This window comes from Carcharhinus amblyrhynchos, chromosome 1 (assembly GCF_965287045.1).
Source record: "Carcharhinus amblyrhynchos chromosome 1, sCarAmb.v2.hapA, whole genome shotgun sequence".
NCBI lineage: Eukaryota > Metazoa > Chordata > Chondrichthyes > Carcharhiniformes > Carcharhinidae > Carcharhinus > Carcharhinus amblyrhynchos.
The window spans coordinates 59,188,426-59,209,427 of NC_137324.1; the positions used below are offsets into that span (position 1 = coordinate 59,188,426).

At 41.5% G+C, this 21,002-nt stretch overlaps 1 protein-coding gene across 1 annotated transcript in view; it reads left to right on the forward strand.

The window, feature by feature from the left end:
- parp8 (poly (ADP-ribose) polymerase family, member 8) overlaps nucleotides 1-21,002 on the forward strand; it is a 377,525-nt gene that overhangs the window by 247,797 nt on the left and 108,726 nt on the right. Inside the window, exons 8-9 of the mRNA XM_080185528.1 lie at nucleotides 11,973-12,033; nucleotides 14,940-15,030. Of these exons, the coding sequence (XP_080041654.1) occupies nucleotides 11,973-12,033; nucleotides 14,940-15,030 (152 nt within the window). The remainder of the gene's footprint in view (nucleotides 1-11,972; nucleotides 12,034-14,939; nucleotides 15,031-21,002) is intronic.

Sequence of the window (21,002 nt, forward strand, 5' to 3'; positions counted from 1 at the left end):
TCTAACATTTAATGCTTAGTGCATCTATAACTTGATTTGCAGTTTCCTGCATAGATATCATTAAATAAATAAAAAGATAAGACTATCTTTCATTAAAAAAAATGTTCCTTGGTGGCGAGCTGCTGCATTTTGATTGTTTTTTTCATGTCTCCACCAATTTATCATTAATTTGTCAAAGGCTGGTACAAATGCTGGTGTTTTAAATTAAATTTGAGTGGGTATTTTTGTAAGTAGTGTAGAAAAATCGCTGTGCTCCTATCTAAGCAGCTGTGTGTGGGTGTGCATAAATAATAACTCTGTTGCTAGCACTGGTGCTTTGTGTGACATGCAGAAAAAGCTCCATTGCTGCATTAATATTTATATGTGAATTATTTAAACATAGCCCTATACCATCAATCAATTCCACATAGCATTATAATTATGGTAGCTTTGAAAAAGAGAACTCCCCAAGTCGTTTCTGTCTGTGTGATATTGATGAGATGAACTCACAAAATAAAGACACTTCTCTGCAAAAACATGAATTGCAAGGCAGGTATCACCTTGAATGCTGCCTTCTGTGAAAAAAAACTATGGCATGAGCTCTCTTCCACTTATCTTGGAGTGACCCTTGACTGCTTTCTAACTTACCATCATCATGTCAAAAAGACCAAGACATGATTGAACATCATCCGCCATTTCACCATGCAAGGTGAGGTGCAAACGCCTCCATCCTTCATATCTGCACCAGAGCTCTGGTCTTCTCAACAGCTGTGTACTGTGCACCAATGTGGGCCTTAAGTCATTACAAAAATTCATTGACACACAACTTCACTCAGTAATGAGGTTAATCTCTGGAATTCTGAGATAAATTCCACTCCATTTGTAACCAGTGCTATAAATATCTCCTTTCATCTGATGGGACAAAGCAACTTGCGGAGAAATAACTCATTTTAGCAGCAATGTGGACCTCCCCTTCCATAGAGATCTTCAAGACCATCAGCTCGTCACAAGACTCTGGGCACCAATCAAACATTTCCAGCTCCACACACTAATGAAACCTGGAGGAAAGCTTGGGCAGAAAATACCCTTCTGAGTAAACACATTGCCCTGGATTTTCATCTTTGGGGTAGGTAGCCCAGAGCTGGGAAAATTCCTGCCTATCCATGGGGAATATGCCCCACAAAAGAAGGATCTTCCTTACTGTTGTGGGTGGGAGGGCTCCTTGCCATGCAGGGCAGTGGCAGAGATAGATGCAGGCTGGAGTCAGGCCAGCTGAACCAAGGTAAATGTATGGAGGCAGCTACTGGAACTGTAGGGTGCTGAGATGTGCTGTTAGCAATGCCTGCCTTGGAGCACTAATGCCAATTAAAATCAAAACAGAAAGGTTTACAACCTTCATCTCACACACCTTCACACATTCCCCATGCCCCATCCATGCCATCTCATGCTCCATCCAACCTCGATGTCAATGAGCAAGAAGGTGCCACAGTTTGGCATTGGGATATGAAGGACCATGAGAAGTAGTTGGAGGTGTATAGCATGGCATGATGGGCCAGAAGGGCACAGCTTGGCATGGGGACATGACGGGCCATAGAAGTTGTTTGGCGAAATGTCTTAGAATGGGGAAGTCGGGGGAGGGGTGGTGGAGGGTGGTTGGTGGGAAGGTGATGAGCACCTTTGTACTGACCAATTAAAGGGTTTCTCATGGTTCACAACATCTCAAAGGTCCCTTTAACCAGTGGATGATCCATCTTGGCCTTCTCCAGAGGTTGGCAGCATTCCAGATGTCAGTCGCTCCATGTGATAGCAAGAAACAGCTGAAGGCACTGGATACGCCAAAGGCTATGGGCCCTGACAATATTTTGGCAATATTACTGATGATTTATGCTCTAGAATATCCTGTTCTCCTAGCCAAGCTATTTCTGTACAACTAGAACATTGGCATTTACCCAGCAATGTGGAAAATTACCCAGGTTATGTCCGAAACACAAAAACAATTCAACCCAGCCAATTACCGGCCCATCAGTCTATTCTCAATCGCCAGTGGAGTGGTGGAAGGGGTCATTGACAGTGCAATCAAGCGGCACTTACTCAGCAATAAACTGCTCACTGATGCTCAATTTGGGATCTGTCAGGGTCACTAACCTCCTGACCTCAATATAACCTTGGCTCGAACATGAACGAAAGGGCTGAGCTCCATTGATCAGGTGAAAGTGACTGCCATTAACATCAAGGCAGCACTTGACTCAGTCTGGCATCAGGGAGCCCCAGCAAAACTGGAGTCAGTGGGAATCAGGGGAAAACCCTCCGCTATTTGGAGTCATGCCTAACACAAAGGAAGATGGATGAGGTGATTGGAGGTCAGTCATCTCAGTTCCAAAGCCTCACTGCAGGAGTTCTTCAGGGCAGTGGACGAAACCCAATCATCTTCAGCTGCTTCACCAATGACCTTCCTTCCATCATGAGATCAGAAGTGAGAATGTGCAGTCATCTGCAAACAATGTTCAGTACCGTTAATGACTCGTCTGAAGCAGTTCATGCCCAAATAGTGCAAGACCTGGACATTATCCATGTTCGGGCTGACAAATGGTAAGTAACATTCATGTCAAAACAAGTGTCAGCCAATGACCATCTCCAACAAAAGAGGATCTGACCATCACCTCTTGACATTAAATTGCATTACCATCACTGAATATCCCATTATCAACATGCTGGGGGTTACTACAGATAAGAAACAGCACTGGACTAGCCAAATGAATACTGTAGCAACAAGAGCAGGTCAGAGATCCTGCAGCAAGTAACTCACTTCATGTCTTCCCATAGCTAGCCCACCATCTACAAGGCACAAGTCAGGAGTGTGGTGGAGTTACCTCCACTTACCGGGATTCATGCCACTGCAGCAACACTGAAGAAATGCAACAGTATCCAGAATGTGTCTGATTGGCACACCATCCAGAAACATTCACACCCAGTATCACCAGTGCACAGAAGCAGCAGTGTGGACTGCCTACAAAATGCACAGCAGGAACTCACCAAGGTTCCTTGGGCAACACCTTCCAAATTCATGGATGTCACAATCTAGAAGAACAAAGTCAGCAAACACATGAGAACACCATCATGTGGAGGTTCCCCTCCAAGTCATTCATCATCTTGACTTGGAAATAGATCACCTTTCTTTCGCAGTTACTGGGTCAAAATCATTGGTCTCCCTCCCCATCAGCACCATGGATGTAACTCCACCTTGGGGATGCAGCGGTTTAAGTAGGCAGCTCACCACCACCTTCTCAAGGGCAATCTGGAATGGGTAATAAATATTTGCCTAGCCAGCAACACCCATATGCCATAAATGAATAATAAATTTAAAAACAATGATTGTTGGAAAAGCTGACCCTTCTCCATAAAAATAGTGGAAGAGTAGGACATGTTTATCCCTGCAACAGAGCCAACGAGGTCAGAGGTTCTGGGTGCATGCTTTTGACCTGAACCAACTTGCACTCTTAAAAGGCACTCCCAAAAATCAGAAAGCCTTGGATCAGAGGCGGGAATCCCTGAATCCGGTCTCTGCCTTCATTTTCAGTGTGTTCCTGAGTCGTCGCGATTCAGTGAAAATCCAACCTATTGTCTCCAGGTCAACATCTCAACAAACCAGGTTTCAATTTCCTAGAGCATGTGGACAATCCCTAACAGAATACAGACTGGACATAGCTGATATGGCCACCTGATGTATAGGTGGCATCTCAAAGCCTCATCTGCTGGGTCTCCAGAAACTCTGTCCAAACTATAGAGCAACTCTTGCCCCCAGCTCAAGATTTGAGGGTGAAAACCAAGGTTACGCTTGCTGTCCAGAAGGATATTGGGCTGGTTAGGGACTTGACATTAAAATTGTGATGACAGCTTCTGCTCCCAAAGTCATACAAAAAAAAGGAGAGAACTGCGAAATGGTTTCTGCATGAAAACAAAAATTTGAGCATTTGACTCTGGAATCACATCCCTGCAACATGCTGCTTGGTCATCAGACCTCAAGTTTATAACTCCAGTGAACTACCAAATCAATGTTACAAAGTGCCCAAGGCTCCACTGAACCTCTTGGAGGCTTTATAAACTTGTGTAGAGTTCTTGCACTCTGAGGCATAATATTCTTAGTTTCCGGTCAATATTCAAAATGGTTAAAATGGTACCAATAAAATGACACAGCTTCAAACTTTTCTGTCTTTATCCTGTGTAATTTTAGGCAAGATAAATTTGTTTCCATTTTGTTTCTGGGAGGTTTGTGTGAAGATTTGATTATTCTGAGGCATCATTATCATCTGCAACCAGTATATGCATATACATATTATAAACAGCTGATTGCATTTGAGGCTGAGTTATCATATTGAATGGAAAACCTCTGTAATGAGTTGTTTATTTTCATTGCTTCAATACGTATCAAATACACAAAGTCTGTGGGGTCACTGAACCTTGCTATTCTGTCCAAGTTCCTTTTTGTGATGGCTGCCTCATCCTGCTCCTCTGCTTGGTAGTTGAGAACTGGTACAAGGCTATACCAGTAATTTCCTGAAACACCAATGCCTGATTTGCAATTCCCTGGACTATTCATGGATGGCTTGATGGGGAAAATTTTCACAAAAAGAAGATGCACACCAGCTCATATTTACATCTTCTCCATGGCATAGAAAAATTGCCAAAGTGGAGAGTTAGAGCTAAGGATGGGATTAACAATGGTGATTAAAATAACTATTGCTGTAGGTTTTAAGGAGGAATAAAAAGGATAGAGCAGTGTAACGAAGCAGTGGGATTTACTGCGCATCAGCATGAGTAAGTGTGCTGAGCCAGTGGAATTTGAATGGGATAGGCTGCAGCTGATGGAGGGCCCATGAAGATTGTGTCTATGTCGTGTGGAGCACTGGAGGGTGTTGAGAAAGGATGGGTCTGAGACTTTCAGGGGCAGTAGGAATCGGGGAGCACAGAAATGGGCAGTGTTCCAGAGATAGAAGTTGGCAGTGGATTGAATGCAGAGGTAATGACAGGACGAGTAAGAATGCAAACAATGTGAGAGAACAGTTCCACAGGGATGGGCCACAGAGGAGAAATTGTTCATAAAGAGGGGAGGATAAGGATGTATTTAAAAGCTATGAACTTCTTTGGCATTTTCTGTGCTCTTGAGTTCCAATGTCTGCAGCTGAGGGGCTCAAAGTGGGCACACTGAGAGTGAGCTTTCATGCCAATGAGATCTGTCACTCAAAAGTTACTGAAATCGGCTAGGGGATTTCTGACCTTATTTAAAACAGTCTGGTGGTTGTATTTTCAGAATTTCACTCTGACGTTTGACTTCCTGCTTCAACTGTCGAAGACAAAACTGGAGCAAACTGTTCAGTGCTGCCCAAGTAGAGACCATGGTATCATCATTAGACCAGTAATCCAGAGACCCAGGTTTGAATCCCACCATGGTAAATGGTGAAATTTGAATTCAATACAAATGTGGAGTTAAGTCTAATGATGACCATGAAACCAATGTTGATTGTCAGGTTCACTAATGCCCTTCAGGGAGGGAAATCTGCCATCCTTCCTGGTCTGGCCTACAAGTGATTCCAGATTCACAGCAATGTGGTTGACTCTTAAAATGGACTCTGAAGTGGTCAAACAAGTCACTCAGTTCAAAGGACAATGGGGGATGGGCAGCAAATCCCCTGAATGAAACAAAAGTGGTTTTTCTCCACCTTCAAGAAGGGTGGAATAATATGGTGGAGTGGACAATATGACAGAAGTATGGGATATTGCCTTCACTATTCCATACAGTACAGTGATTCATGCACAATTTGAAGAAGCTTTAGTTCATGATAAACTCAGTTTGCTTATGGAAACAGCCATCTAGCTGTAAGGGTAATTTTTAACACTGCTTCTTCGTTAGTAAAGTACCTGAGCAAATTGCCTTTCTGTTATTGAATCCACTGATTTTAGTAGGATGAAAATTGGAAATGTCCAATGAGGAGTCTACTGGGCCACATAACTAACCAGACAGTGAAGTTGAAATATAATATCCAAACCCCGGGGGGTGACAAGGAAAAGCTGAAGCTTTAATGCACAGTTCTTATATTCATGTCTGGATGTGAATGAACAAAGATCCATCTTGGTCCTTTGAATTTGGCTTGGAGCCAAGCACCATGAATCAGGCCCAGCCACTTATGAATTGGTTCTGTAGCTCCACAGGGCTGCTGGCTAAATGCATCCCCCATCTTGTCAGAATATTGGTTAAACCAAAATTAATGCCCAACAAGGATATGTCAGCTCCTGAACGTACTTGTATTTTGACGACTGCAGGTTGACCAGATAGTTTCACGATAATGAATGCCTCTAGGAAGCACTCTTCTGATCAATTGTAAGTATCGGGATTATTATTAGCATGTTGGTGAGTAGTGACATTAGTTTTGTATCACCATTTGATGCCATATATATGGTGCTGATACTTGATTTGATTTATTATTGTATACAGTGAAAAGTATTGCTTCTTGAGCACTATACAGACAAAGCATACTGTTCATAGAGAAGGAAACAAGAGAGTGCAGAACATAGTGTTACAATCATTTGATTTGATTTATTATTATCACATCCATTAACCTACAGTGAAAGGTATTGTTTCTTGCGCGCTATACAGACAAGACATATCGTTCATAGAGAAGGAAACAAGAGAGTGCAGAATGTAATGTTACAGTCACAGCTAGGGTGTAGAGAAAGATCAACTTAGTGCGAGGCAGGTCCATTCAAAAGTCTGACAGCAGCAGGGAAGAAGCTGTTCTCGAGTTGGTTAGTACGTGATGTCAGACTTTTGTATATCTTCCCAAAGGAAGAAAGTGGAAGAGAGAATGTCTGGGGTGTGTGGGATCCTTAATTATGCTGGCTGCTTTGCTAAGGCAATGGGAAGTGCAGACAGAGTCAATGGATAGGAGGATGGTTTGCATAATTGACTGGGCTACATTCACAACCTTTTGTAGTTTCTTGTAGTCTTGGGCAGAGTAGGAGCCAAACCAACCTGTGACACAGCCAGAAAGAATGCTTTCTATGGTGCATCTGTAAAAGTAGATGAGAATTGTAACGGAGATACCAAATTTCCTTAGTTTCCTGAGAAAGTAGAGATGTTGGTGGGCTTTCTTAACTATAGCGTTGGCATGGAGGGACCAGGACAAGTTGGTGACCTGAACACCTAAAAACTTGAAACTCTCGATGCCTTGTTCAAGGCACCTAGTCATAGTCAATTGGTCCTGAAATAAAAGCCCAATTCTCAGTGCCAGTAGTCATGCAGGGCACAACGGTGGCACAGTGATTAGCACTGCTGCCTCACAGTGCCAGGGACATGGGTTTGCTTCCTGTCTTGAGTCACTGTCAGCGCGGAGTCTGCACGCTCTCACTGTGTCTGCGTGGGCCTCTTCCACGTGCTCTGATTTTCTCTCAGTCGAAAAGACATACTGGTTAAGTGCATTAGCCATACTAAATTCTCCCTTGGTGTGCCCGAACAGCTGCCAGAGAGCGGCGACTATCGGACTTTCATAGTAACTTCATTGCAGTGTTAATGTAAGCCTACTTGTGACAGCAAAAATTTTTTTTTAAAAAGCAGCACAAAAGATTCAAAGCTACCTTTGCAAGTTAAATGTTCCGCTTCAACACGCATAGGACATGACAAATGCACCAAAGCTGATTCATTGGTTCATTGCAGTGTTAACGCTATCATCACTAATGGACTTTGCTATCAAATAGATAAATTGTTTTACACAGCCGATGGTATTATTTCCAACATGCAGGCAAGTTGCCAATGGAAACATATTGCATTTATCCTGAGCCAATTAATTCTCATTCCAAAAGTCATTACTTCCTAGAGATTGGCAACTGAAGATTACAGACAGATATCAATGCAGTGCAAACTGTTACAGTTCTAAAATTATATTAGAATCTTTGTTGATATTGGCCATGTTTGTTTTCTGCCAAAACTTGATGACACCTCTTCCCTATTGCATTTTTAGTAGGATTTTCCAATTAATTTGACAGCATTTGGTTCTGCAGTTTCAGGCTTTAGCCACTGGATGGCAAAAAAGGTTGTCAACTTCAACTGGTACGTGATCTCAGACTTTTGTATTTGTTTCCCAATGGGAGAAGGTGAAAGAGAGAATGTCTGGGGTCCTTGATTATGCTGGCTGCTTTTCCAAGGCAACAGGAAGTTAGAAGGAGTCAGTGGATGAGCGGCTGGTTTGTGTGATGGACTGGATTACGTTCACAATGCTTTGTAGTTTCTTGCAGTCTTGATCAGAACAGGAGCCATACCAAGCTGTAGAAAGGATGCTTTCTGCAGTGCACCTGTAAAAATTGGTGAGAATCATAGCGGACATGCTGAATTTCCTTAGCTTCCTGAGAAAGTAGAGACGTTGGTGGGCTTTCTTAATTATGAGCGGATTGTTGGTGACCTGGGCACCTTGAAACTTGAAGCTCTCAATAAGGAGGGGCCCACAGATTGCTTCCACCGCTCAGTATTCTCCCCCACCATTGCCACCTGTTATCAGTGGCCTCACGCAATGGGTTAAGAAAGTGGCTCACCACCGTCTTCTCAGGGCACTCAGGCTAGTCAATTAATGCTGCCTTCCCTGAGACACTGACGGTGCTATTAAGTGGATATCCCTGCTAATTCTACTTTGCATAGCATTCCTTTTCTTATAAAACTGTCAATGCCATGAGAGAGCTACTCATCCATATTAAAAGTGTCCATGATGTGACTTTCATCAAGTGACCCAGCCCTTATTACCATCATAATTCTGTCCATTATTGTGCTGAAGAATTCAAGGGTTATATATCCTTGACAACAATTAACTGATTGCAAAGCTCCATGGTTAATTAAGTTCTATCCTCAGTGACTTTAATGGTGTTGATCTACCATTAAAAACCTTCACAGGTCCTTTGCCACCATATCAAACATAAGATTAGGAGGCAGGAAACAGGAAGAGGACGCTGACAAGTTCTTTGGGATAGAAGAAAAAAATGCATGCAATGTGAAATATATTCACTGGTATCTAATAAAGATTATTTCTCTGAACAACAGTAAAATCACAATTTAGGATGAGCCAACTATATAGACATCATTCAGTCGAGAACTACAGAGTGGAGAACTGGAGTACTGGCTAAAGGGCTAGCACAGAGGTGATGGATTAAATGGTCTCTCTTTTGTGCTGTGATTTTCATGATTCTGCAAATCAGGAAAAATTAATACGTGCTGAAAGGTGAAGTTAGGCTGCCTTAATAGTTCTGCATTTTCCATAGAGCTGCCAAGTGACATTGTCAGACCACATGTGTATCATTCCTAAGTAATTTAGTTAACAGATTGAAATCATCTACCTAGAATGAAGGCTGTTGCAAGTTTAGAGTGAACTTTAATAATCTGGAATAAGACATCTTTTTCCAAACATGAATCACCACCATCTTGAAAAATGTATTTGTGGAATAGTCTTGGCAGGAACTAACAGCAGTGAATCAAGGAAGGAGGCGAGGATTAGAATTTGTGATTGTGTGAAGAGGCAAAAAGAAATTGAGAAATATCATTTACCTGTAGTGGTTGTTGCTGCACAGTAGGTTAAAACAAATTTAGCTGGGCTCTGTTACATCTCTGGCTGAATAACCAACTAAAATGTGACATTTCTTGGGTAAAGCACCGCTGGGGCAACAAGGATTTTGAATCAACTAAAAATAGATAGAAAGGAGGTGCTAAATAAGTTTGCATCAAAATTAACAAGCCACCTTGTCCAGATGGGATGAGTTCACTACTGTCCTTGAGGAAAGGAAATCTGGTCTAGCCTACATGTGACTCCAGATCCACAGCAATGTGGTTGCTCTCAACTGCCCTCAGGCAATGAGGGATGGGCAATAAATGCTGGCCAGCCAGTGACACCCTTGACCCACAAATGAACAGAAGAACATAAGAAATAGGAGCAGGAGTAGGCCATCTAGCCCTTCGAGCCTGCCCTGCCATTCAATAAGAACATGGCTGATCTGAAGTGGATCAGTTCCACTTTCCCATCTTCTCTCCATAACCCTTAATTCCCTTGTCTATCAGAAACCTATCTACCCATGACCTAAATATATTCAGGAAGGTAGCCTCCACCACTTCAATGGGCAGAGAATTCCAGAGATTCACCACCCTTTGAGTGAAGAAGTTCCTCCTCATCTCTGATCTAAACTGCCCCCCCCCACCCCTTTATTTTGAGGCTGTACCCTCTAGTTCTGCTATCCTTTCTATGTGGGAATGAATAAAAGAAAACACTGTTGCTGAGGGAAATTTGGGTGGAAATAACAGAATTCCAACAACAATCATTCACTCATCCTTGGACATGGCCTCAAAGGACTGGAGCATTGCAAAGGAGACAGAAACTTGTTAACTCAAGAACAATCAATCTAACATCAGTGATGGGAAAACTACTTGAGATCACTGTCAAAGAGAAAATTGGTTCTCCTTTGGAGAAGCATGGTTATTAAGGATGGATGTATGGATTTGTTAAAGCCTAACCACATCTCGCTATCTTGATAAAGCTCTTTTCTGAAGTAACAGAGAGGGTCAATAAGTATAGTGCAGTAGATGTTATATATATGGAATCTCAGAAAGCATTTGATACAATACCACATACAGGCTTATGTTCAAAACAAACATTAAAGAGGCATTAAAGCAGAACTTTGGTGTGGGACTAAACTGGACAGTGCTTCCAAAGAGCTGGCAGAGACATGACCCACAATGTTGGGAAATTCTATTGCCAGGACTTCATGGGGTTTTCAAGATCGAGACTCCCCAGCCAGATAAGCAATATTTATCCAATCAGGCCTCTTGAAATTATGATATGTTTTAACAACCTCACACTTCATTTTCCTAAACTCTATAAAATATAGGCCCAGTCTACTTGATTACGATTCAGTGGGCAATCCTCTTATCTCAGGGATCAGTTTAATGAAACTTTGTTGCACTCTCTGCATGGTACATACGGTGAGGAGACCAAAATTCTACACAGTATTCCAAGTCAGGTCTTACCAAAGCCCTGGACAATTGCACACTTATACTCCAATCCCATAATAAAGATATAAGGTTCTATATGAAACTAACTTAGTTCAAAGTCTTCTTGTGTAGTACCTTATTTTATCACTGAAAAACCAATTTCTTCACAGTGAATTATTTTTGGGCACAGTGACTGTTATGTTGGAAACTATTTTAATGAGAAACGGATCCCAGAGAGAATGACCAGTGGATTTGTTTTGGTAAATGTTTATTTAGTAAGCATGTTGACAGATCACAAAGGGAATCAATCTTCTTTTCTTCAACTTAGATCTTTCACTAATTCAGCTAAACAACCTGATAGGGGTTTGCTTTTACTGTGGCATGGTGGCACAGTGAGGCAGCACGGTGGCACAGTGAAGCGGCAAGGTGACACACTGATTAGCATTGCTGATTCACAGCTTCAGGGACCTGAGTTCAGTTCCTGGCTTAGTTCACTGTGTGTATGACGTTTGTAAATTTTCCCTGTGTCTGAGTGGGTTTCCTCCAGGTGCTCCAATTTCCTCCCACAGCCCAAAGATGTGCAGGTTAGGATGACTGGCCATGCTAAATTGCCCCATAGTGTCCCAGGATACATAGGTTAGATAAATTAGTAGGTTAAACATATCGGATTATGGGCATAAGGCCTGGATGGGATTGTTGTCGATACAGACTCAATGTGCCGAATGCTTCCTTCTACACTAGTGTTTCTATGATTCAAAGCTTATTTAAGGGATGGTGCAGCACTGTGTTGGATTGTCAGCCTAGATTATGTGGTCAAGTCACGAAGTGGAGATTCACAGCTTTCTAAATATGGGTGTTACGAGCCAAGTCATTTTCCCAACCACTGGTAACCACATCTACTGACCTCTTTGTTAATAATACAAAATTTGATAGCTCTGATTAATTTCTGGAGGCATTCATTTAAACTATTCTTTTTCAGGGAGTATGGAGCAATTGATGATGTGGACATCGACTTGCACATTGACGTCAGCTTCCTCGATGTGAGTAAACAAACATGCTGTTCATTATATTACAGCATGATTCAATAATTTATGTGCAAATAAATTGAATAACGCTTCTGATTTTATATTGAAGGGCACTTTATTCACGGCTCATTAAATTCCGTTCTTAAGTTCAGAAATTAAAATTGTCTGCACTGCTGTGATAATGTTCAGGATAATAATGCTGTCTTATGAGTCAATTGCACACATGGTTAACTCATCCTAGTCACCAATTGATGGGTTGCACAGTGCTAATGTGAGAAGCAGTGACATGGGTGGGTGAATGGTGAGTTTATCCTTGTGGGCCCAAAAGGACAATCAAATGTCTAATTGTGGTCTCTGAGAAATGATGAGAGGCAGTTTCTTCCCCTTAAGAAGAGGAAAGGAGAAACAGTGGAAATCCATTCCAATGAGTATTGATAGTGATATGTTATCTAGTGTGATAGGTATGAATAATTTTCCAGCCTGTAATTTCAAACAGGGAATGATGTATACATACGCATAAAGGATAGTATGAAATAAGCACCCTGAAAGTCAGGAAAAATAATATGAGATATATCACATGGTGAAGCTGCACCATGATTCATAGAGGTGGAGGAATGGTAATCTGAAATGGATCCATGTGTAGCCAATCTTCACTGATGATCTTGGCCAGTGATGGAAACTACCCATATTGTTTGGACCCCCAGACAGCAATATGGAGAATGAAATCTTTATTCTGATTATTCCAGTCAACTACATAAAATTAAATCCTTTAACGTTATGCAACTTAAAATGTAGATTAAGAATTCCTTGCATCTTTTGTTTTCTAATTTCACTTCCAACCCTACCAAAACATCTTGATTTATGTCCCAGACTTGGCAGCAGGTCATTTGAACAAAGTACTGGGACTGCCTTTCAGGAACTCACCTGACTGCTGTTTCTGCAGGCCTGAGTTCTGAAAGTTAGGGTCAGTAATGTGTGAGCTCAGTGCTGCTATTGGCAGGATTCCACATGTGTAAAATTCCTCAAGGAAGTCACTGAGCAGAATGGGCGCCTGAGCCTATTTGTTGTCTTCCTTAACTCAAGAGCACTATTTATAACAATTGTCTAAGCACTGAATCCAATCCCAGGAATATCATTCATAGGGTGATCAGAATGAATTGTAGAAGATGGAAGAGAGGCATTTCTCCTATAATTGAAACATGGACCAATGGGCTCAAAGGTGGATGTTCATCAGTTACAGTATTGGGAGAGATTTCCTTCAGTGTGTGAAACCATTTTTTCTTATTCTTTCATGGGATGTGACTGTTACAGGCAAGGCCAACATTTATTTCCCATCTCTAGTTGGCCTTCAGAAGGTGGAGGTGAGCCATCCATGGGTACACCCCAGTGCTGTTCGGAAGAGAGTTGCAGAATTTTGACTCAGCAACAGCTAAGGAAGTTCCAAGTCAGGATGATGTGTTACTTGGAGAGGGATTTGCAGGTAGTGGTGTTCCCATGTATCTACTGCGATGTCCTTCTGGATGGTATTGGTTACATGTTTGGATAGTGTTGTCGAAAGAGACTTGGTGATTTGCTGCAATGTATTGTGGTGTACAGCGCACATTGCTGTCACTGGGTGTGGGTAGTGGAGAGAATGAATATTTAAAATGGTGGATTGGTGCCAATTGAACATCCTGCTTTGGCCTGAATAGTGTCAAACTTCCTAAAGTATTGTTGGAACCACACTTATCCAGGCAAATAATCGTCAGTGAACAACCCCACTTTGAAATGTACTCTTTACAGCTGCATTTCTAATTTAACTGGATGTAGCATCCAATGTTTTCAATCACTGTGTGCAACTTGGGTACTATTTTTAAATGTGGTGACAAAATTTTTCACATAAGTAATAATAATAGACAAACTGAGTTAAGTAGAAAATGGAAATTTCTCATTTTATACTTGCAAGAGATCACCTCCCCTGCAATTTAACCACTTTGATTTAAGTGCCTACAGATGAGAAACTAAGTTATTAACCAGTTGTTAGATTTGATTTATAGATACTGGATGGGATTTTACAGCCTCGCAAATCCCGAAACTGTAAAATCCCACCTGAAGTCAACAGACCTTTCCATTATCTGCCCTCACTCTGATTCCTGTGGTGGGTGGGACAGTAATATTCACAGTTTATTTGTTTATGAAATTGTATAGTTTGAACACCAAAAATTAATTCATTACATTGTTTCCCCTTTAAATATTTTAATGTGGTTATGTTATGAGCATGCCCAACACATGATTATTCCATTAAACTTGTAATCTGGCCACCTCTTGCAAGTTCTTCTCAATGGAATTAGAGTACAAAAATATTAGCATCAAGTGGCAGTGAAAACCATGATGAACAAAATAATTTAGTTCCCAGTGAGTTAGCAGCTAGGATGGCAAAGACTCTGGCTAGATTATGTCAAGCCTGAACCTCAAACTGTCTCCTGAAGGAAATAGGACGTTGCATGGTCCTATTGCCCATCAATTTTTACTGACTACACAGACTTTGATGAACATGACCCATCACCTCACCCACACTTGGGACAGATGAAATATTCTGAACGCAAACATTTCAGTAAAATTATCAACAAGATGAATTTTGCCAACAAGATCCCAGTCTGAGTTTCCTTCTAACTTGAGCCTCCACCAGTTCCTTGCAATGGATTGTGACGATGGATGGTAACAATTTAAAAGGAGTCAAGCATGATTGAGCTGTTAGGATGACAACTTAAATGGTGTCAGGTTCAGTACACAAGATACGCAGGTATATTTGTTATTATATATTAGAAAGTGAATGAAGTGTGTGTTTACTGTGATCATTCATTATACATTTCAGATAGATCTCGTTACTTTCATATTTCTGAATAAATTGTTCTGTTTCTGCTTGCCTGGCTATTTGACAGGAGGAGATTGCTATTGCTTGGGACGTAATTCGCACAGAACCTGTGATAGTGCGGCTGCATTGTTCCCTCACACAGTATTTAAATGGTCCAGGTTAGTACTGGTCTGTACCTTTAGGTTCATTTGAGTGTTTGCTCACAGCAATGTTGTCAATATCAAACAAGTTGAATACATATAGTTGCTAAAACTCAGCTTTGCCATCTAATCATTCATTTTGATGGTGATGAAAAATATAGCTATCGTAAAAGGGAGATTATCTTCTGACTTTATCTTCCCAGTACCTACAAGAACACAAATTGAACATTTATGCAGACACTGTCTAAAATTGTGGGTCATTCAAGATCACTTTCGATACACACTAACGGTAGGAAATGTTCCTCATTGGTAACCTAAAGCAAGAAGACTATCCTAAAAGGATTCACTTTCACTTCCCTCAGTACTCCAGAGGGTGACCACTTTTTCTGGTGTGGTTTGACGCCTAACAGATCTTGGGGATCAACTATATCACCGGATCTCAGGCAGCATAGTGACCGTGTTAGTGGGAAGAGGACAAATTCTGTATCTCATCAGTCATTTCCTCCATCCATTCATCCAATATGAGGGGGTGACGAGTGGACAAAGGGGTTATGAGATAAGTTACACAAACCATCTAATATTCCCGCCAGGGTAAGGCCATCCTTCAATAAGAACAGAATGGTGGGTGGGAAGGACAATTTTGACTTTCAAGCAACAGTGGAAAGATGGCCAGGGTGAACCAAAGAGGGACAGAAACTAGTCTTAGCCACCTTTTAAATGGCCAAGCTCCCCTATTATTGGCAGCAGTGATACCGACTCATGCACAGCTATTTGCACAAAACAGGTTTCAGATCTTCAGTAGACTGGTGTCCTTTTTCCATGTAGTTCATCTCGAGTCAGGGATTGGATCAAATGTTGCAAAACAGAATCTCACAATTTCCTGACAATAGCTGATTCCAGATGCCTACCCTAAATACATAATGAACCCGCATCCCGTAAAATGGGTCCAACTCAGGATTGGATGATCAAACAACGGGCAGAACTTTCCCACCCCAACTAACTTCCAGTGACAAGAGCATTGAGAAAAAAAATTCCAGCTCCCAAGATGGCGACAACAACTACATGTATTTAACTACCTTAAAATGTAGTTTAAATATTCCTGAGGAACTTCACAAACCATTATGAATCAAAATATTATTACAAATTCATAAGGATGTCTTCAGGCAAGTGACCAAAAGTTTGGTCAAAAAGGGCAGATTTAAATGAGGGCCTTGAAGGAGCAAAGCGAGGTTCAGGGAACATATTCCAGAACTTGACACATAGGCATCTGAAGACATGGCCACCAATGATGGAGTAATTAGAATTAGTGATGCTCATGAGGCCAGAATTAGAGGAGAATTTGCAGGTGCTAGAAGAGATTCTGAAGATATGGAGGACCTAGGTCATGGTGGCCTTTAAAGCAAGTATTTGAATTTTCAAATCAACATGTTTCTTAACCAAAAGCCAATATAGTGCAGTGAACAAAGGGGTGATGTATGAATGGAATTTAGTCCTAGTTAAGATCTGAGCAGCAGAGTTTTGGATGACCTCAAATTTATGGAGGGCAAAATGTGGAAGATCAGTCAGGAGTATGTTTGAATAGTCTAGTCTAGAAATAACAAAAGGCCTGGATTAGGGTTTCAATAGAAAGTGAGCTGAGGCAAGGGTGGGATGAGGTTATATTATGGAAATAGGTGGCCTTGGTGATGGTGTGACTGAAAGATCATCTCAGGCTCATTTATGGCACCAGGATTGTGAATTGTCTGGTTCAACCTCAGACAGTTTCCAAGGAGAGGGATATGGAGTCAGTAGCTAGAGAACAGAGCTTGCAGTGAGAGTAAGGACAATGGTTTCAAGTGCCTCTCTATTTTTGTGCATGTGCTTGCAGTAAAGATCTGTGAGTGTAACTTTAATAAGGCACTAACACAGTCTCACAATGATAAAAATAGCATAAATAGTTAAAGTTTAGGATTAGATAGCTGGTTAGTTAGCCTCATCCAGTATATTGGTTGGGATGTTGCAATTTGCTTGAACAAGTCCTTGGTTACAGGAAGGAAAATTTGCCCATGCTTCTTCCTTTTGAGTATAATTCAAAGAACTGTGCACTTGTGTAGGCAAGGGGCAGAATGTGGATGAGCTTTGCCGAAATTCCATTCCACTGTCAAATAGCTGACACAGTAGAGGTTCCTGCACAAGTCAATATATGTACATTATGATCAGAATTTTGGACTCACAATCCTGGCACTTGACTCCAGCTATCTCCTACCTTGGCCAATGATGGACTGAAAAACCTCAGCATGCAATGGTGAGCATGGCAGCCGAATTGACTTTACAGTGCCATAATTAATTAAAGCAAACAGGATGTACAGGTTCCTTCCTTCATCAGTGGAATTCTATTTGGTGTTCTACTAAATATTTGGAGCTGGTTACAAGCTAAGCTGCTGAAAGCCCAGCTAACATGTGAAATGCTGAGATGCCTTGTAATGCACTCTAGGCTGTTTGTCATTCAGTATCACATATGAGACGACACCAATCTAGATTGTGAATGATTGGTTCCCTTGCTGAGCACTCATCCGTCCAAGCAATGGGGGAATCCATCACTTGTCATTCCATACAAAATCTTTTTGCGGCTGATGTGCTGATGCATAGCTGATAGGAGACTGAAAGAAAAATGTTATTGCAAACAATGCATACTATTTAGATACTGCTGTCATGTTCTGATCTGGTAATAATATTCACATTGGCCATTATACCTCATACCATATTATTTGGACAATTTGAGATTAGATTCAATTCTCCTCACGATTAGATTTTTCTTTGCTTTATATGCTTTTTTTTTTAATTACTTCTCTTACTGCCAAACAAGGCAGTAACAAAGCAGGCCATGCATGTGCTGTCTCAGCAGCCAAAATGCAAACTCTAACAGGCCTTAGGTTCCAAGAATGCCTGAGGATAAATTACAGGGAAGAAAAACCCCTGAAACTTCATGACCTCGGTCAGTCAACACTAATAAAGTTAGCGTGCTAACTTGACTTATGGACCTTGTGCTACATACCATTTCTGAGTTTGATATACAGTGTATGACAGACGTAAATTGGCTCTGTCGTCTCATTTAACATTGTGCAAAACCAATGTACAAATATGCAAAGTGATGTTAAGAGCATGCAAAATGCCCTTGATGTCTGAATTGTCATATTCCACTTAAAGTGAGTGAAGAGTAAAATCACCAGCAATTCTAATAGCTGTTGCAAGTGGAAGAACAAGTTTGGTATGTGGTGACATATGGAGCACACAGTGAAAACAAATCCCTTATTGATTCTTCAAAAACTCATAAAAAATATGTTTATAATTGTCCTGGAAGCATCGCAGTCTGTGGATTTCCCAAGGAACATTCATAATGTTGAGACTGTTCTGCCATTTAATTAGGACATGGCTGATCTATAACTCAACTCCATCATAATTAGACTGTTAATTGGCTGGAGGCTAGACTTCTGCCCCCATTTAAGATTGGCAGCTTTCTGGTCCCCACAGCGACACCTGGACCAGAGACTGCATCCAGCCCTCAAAAGCAGTCATTGGTGAAGTTGTTTGTGAAGTTAAATGGAGTGATGTCTCACCAGAGCCAAGCTGTGTTGCATTTGGGAGCTTGGGGGGTAGGGGAATTGTTGGGGTGGGTGGTGTCGATAGGGAAGTGGGGGAGACCGGAATTTGGGGAAGAGCCACTGATGGGCACAGTAGGCCTGTAAAGGAGGCACTCCACCCCTTTAACCTGCAATGAGATTGGGCAATGGGAGCTGCCAGGGTGCACATTTTGCATTGATCTATCCTGCCTTGGCTTAAATCCTAGCAGTGGCTGGAGGAAGCTCTTAACTGACCAGTAATTAGTCGCATAAGAACCTCAATTAGCCAACAAGCAGATGGGCCTCCTAACATTTCCCCAGCCATTGGTAAAATTATCACTGGGGAGTGAATAGCAGATAGGCACCACGAACAACGCCCATTGCATGATGTCCAATTTGACAGCTCCTTGCCTTCCAACTCCTACCTGAGATGGGAGGTTGTGTAATATGCACCCCATACTTATGTCATTACACAAAGCAGGAGAAAAGCCTCGCCCAACCATCCACTGTGTTAAACTAAAAGCAGGTCCTGGAGATAGTGGAAATCAGAAAAGAAAATGAAGATGCTACAAATACAGAGCAGGTCAGTCAGCATCGGTAAAAAGAGTGTAGAATTAATGTTACTGGTTGATTTTCTAACGAAAGACCATTGACCGAAGGTTTTAACTTTACTGTGCCGTTTTCAGGCATGAATCTGCTGAGTCTTTCCAGGATTCTTAAATTTTAATCCAAAATATCCCCTTGGTGCATTTCTAAAAATCTTGAATCCCAATTTTTTCTGTTTGTTAAGAACATGTGTTGTTTCTTGTTGAAAACCTGAGGAGTGTTGAGGAACAGAGGGACCTCAGAGTACAAGTACATAGTTCATTGAAAGTGATGTCACAGGTAGACAGGGTGGTGAAGAAGGCATTTAGCACATTGGCCTTCATCAGTTATAAAAACACATTGGTAAACTGGAAAGAGTAAAAGAAGATTTACAAGATTTCACAGGACTTGTGGGCATGAGTTATCAGGAGAGGTTGGCCAGGCTAGGGCTTTATTCCTTAGAGCAGAGGAGAATGAGGGGTGATCTTATTAGGTGTATAAAACCATGAGGGGCATAAATAAGGGTGGCACAGTGGTTAGCACTGCTGCCTCACAGCTCTAGGGACCTGGATTCGATTCCTGGCTTGGGTCACTGTCTGTGTGGAGTTTGCACGGTCTCCCTCTGTTTGCGTGGTTTTCCTCCAGGTGCTTCATTTTCCTCCCACATTCTGAAAGATGTGCAGGTTGGGTGCATTGACCTGAACAGGTGCCGGGGTATGGCAACTCGGGGAATTTCACAGTAACTTCATTACAGTGTTAATGTAAGCCTTACTTGTAACTAATGAAATAAACTGTATCTTTAACTTTCAGAAGAAAGCACATAGTCTTTTTCCCAGGGAAGGGAAATTGAAAACTAAAGGACATAGGTTTAAAATGAGAGGGGAAAAATTTAAAAGAGACCTGACAGTAAATCACTTCACATACATATGGAATGAACTGCCAGAAAAAGTGGTTAAGGCAGGTACAATAGCAAAATTTAAAAAGCATTTAAATAAGTACATTTGATGGGAAAGGATTAGAGGGATATGGGCCAAAAGTGGGCAACTGGGACGAGCTGGAGGGCACCATGATCAGCATGGACCGATTGGGCTAAAGAGTCTGTGACTCTTTGACTCTAAACATTAATGTTTCAATTTTCACTCTCCAAGCTGGAAATCTAATTTTCAAACTTAGCATAATTTTTACTGAAAATGTTCCTTCTGCATTATGAGAATTCTTCCTTGGCCTTCTCGACAGGTGCAGCTCTCTAGAACTCCCCAAGTTCCTGCGCCCTCCTAGAATAGATCAAGCAATGCATTCACCAGATAGGTTCAGATAAAGAAGATAAAACCGATATAAGATTTTCTTTCCGGTATACCATATTTTCATCTTCCCAGTGCAACTGGTTATTTTTCAGTTGAGCCCACTGTTCCTGGAAATCCATTCTGGCTATTGATCAGCCTTTGTGTGTTCACTGAACAGTTGGAGGGCCATACGAATAGCACATATTAAACAAAACTGCTATGTTAATATGTCTACAAAATCGTCTTTGCCATGTGACCTGTTTAACTGCCAAAGTTTGTTAATCCAACTATGGCATGGCAAATGATTGAGAAATCCCTTTATTCTCTCTGAAACTCTCATTTGCTACCTTGTACGAGGAGTCAAATGGAACACTTCACTTCGGCTACCACAGTCCACTCCCAAACGTACTCGCTGTACAAATGTTTAATGTCTAGAATGGATCAGATCATCCTGTCGTAAATCGTGATGGACAATAGAGCAATGAACCTGAGGAGGAAGTTCCATAAATATCTCCAGCCTTAA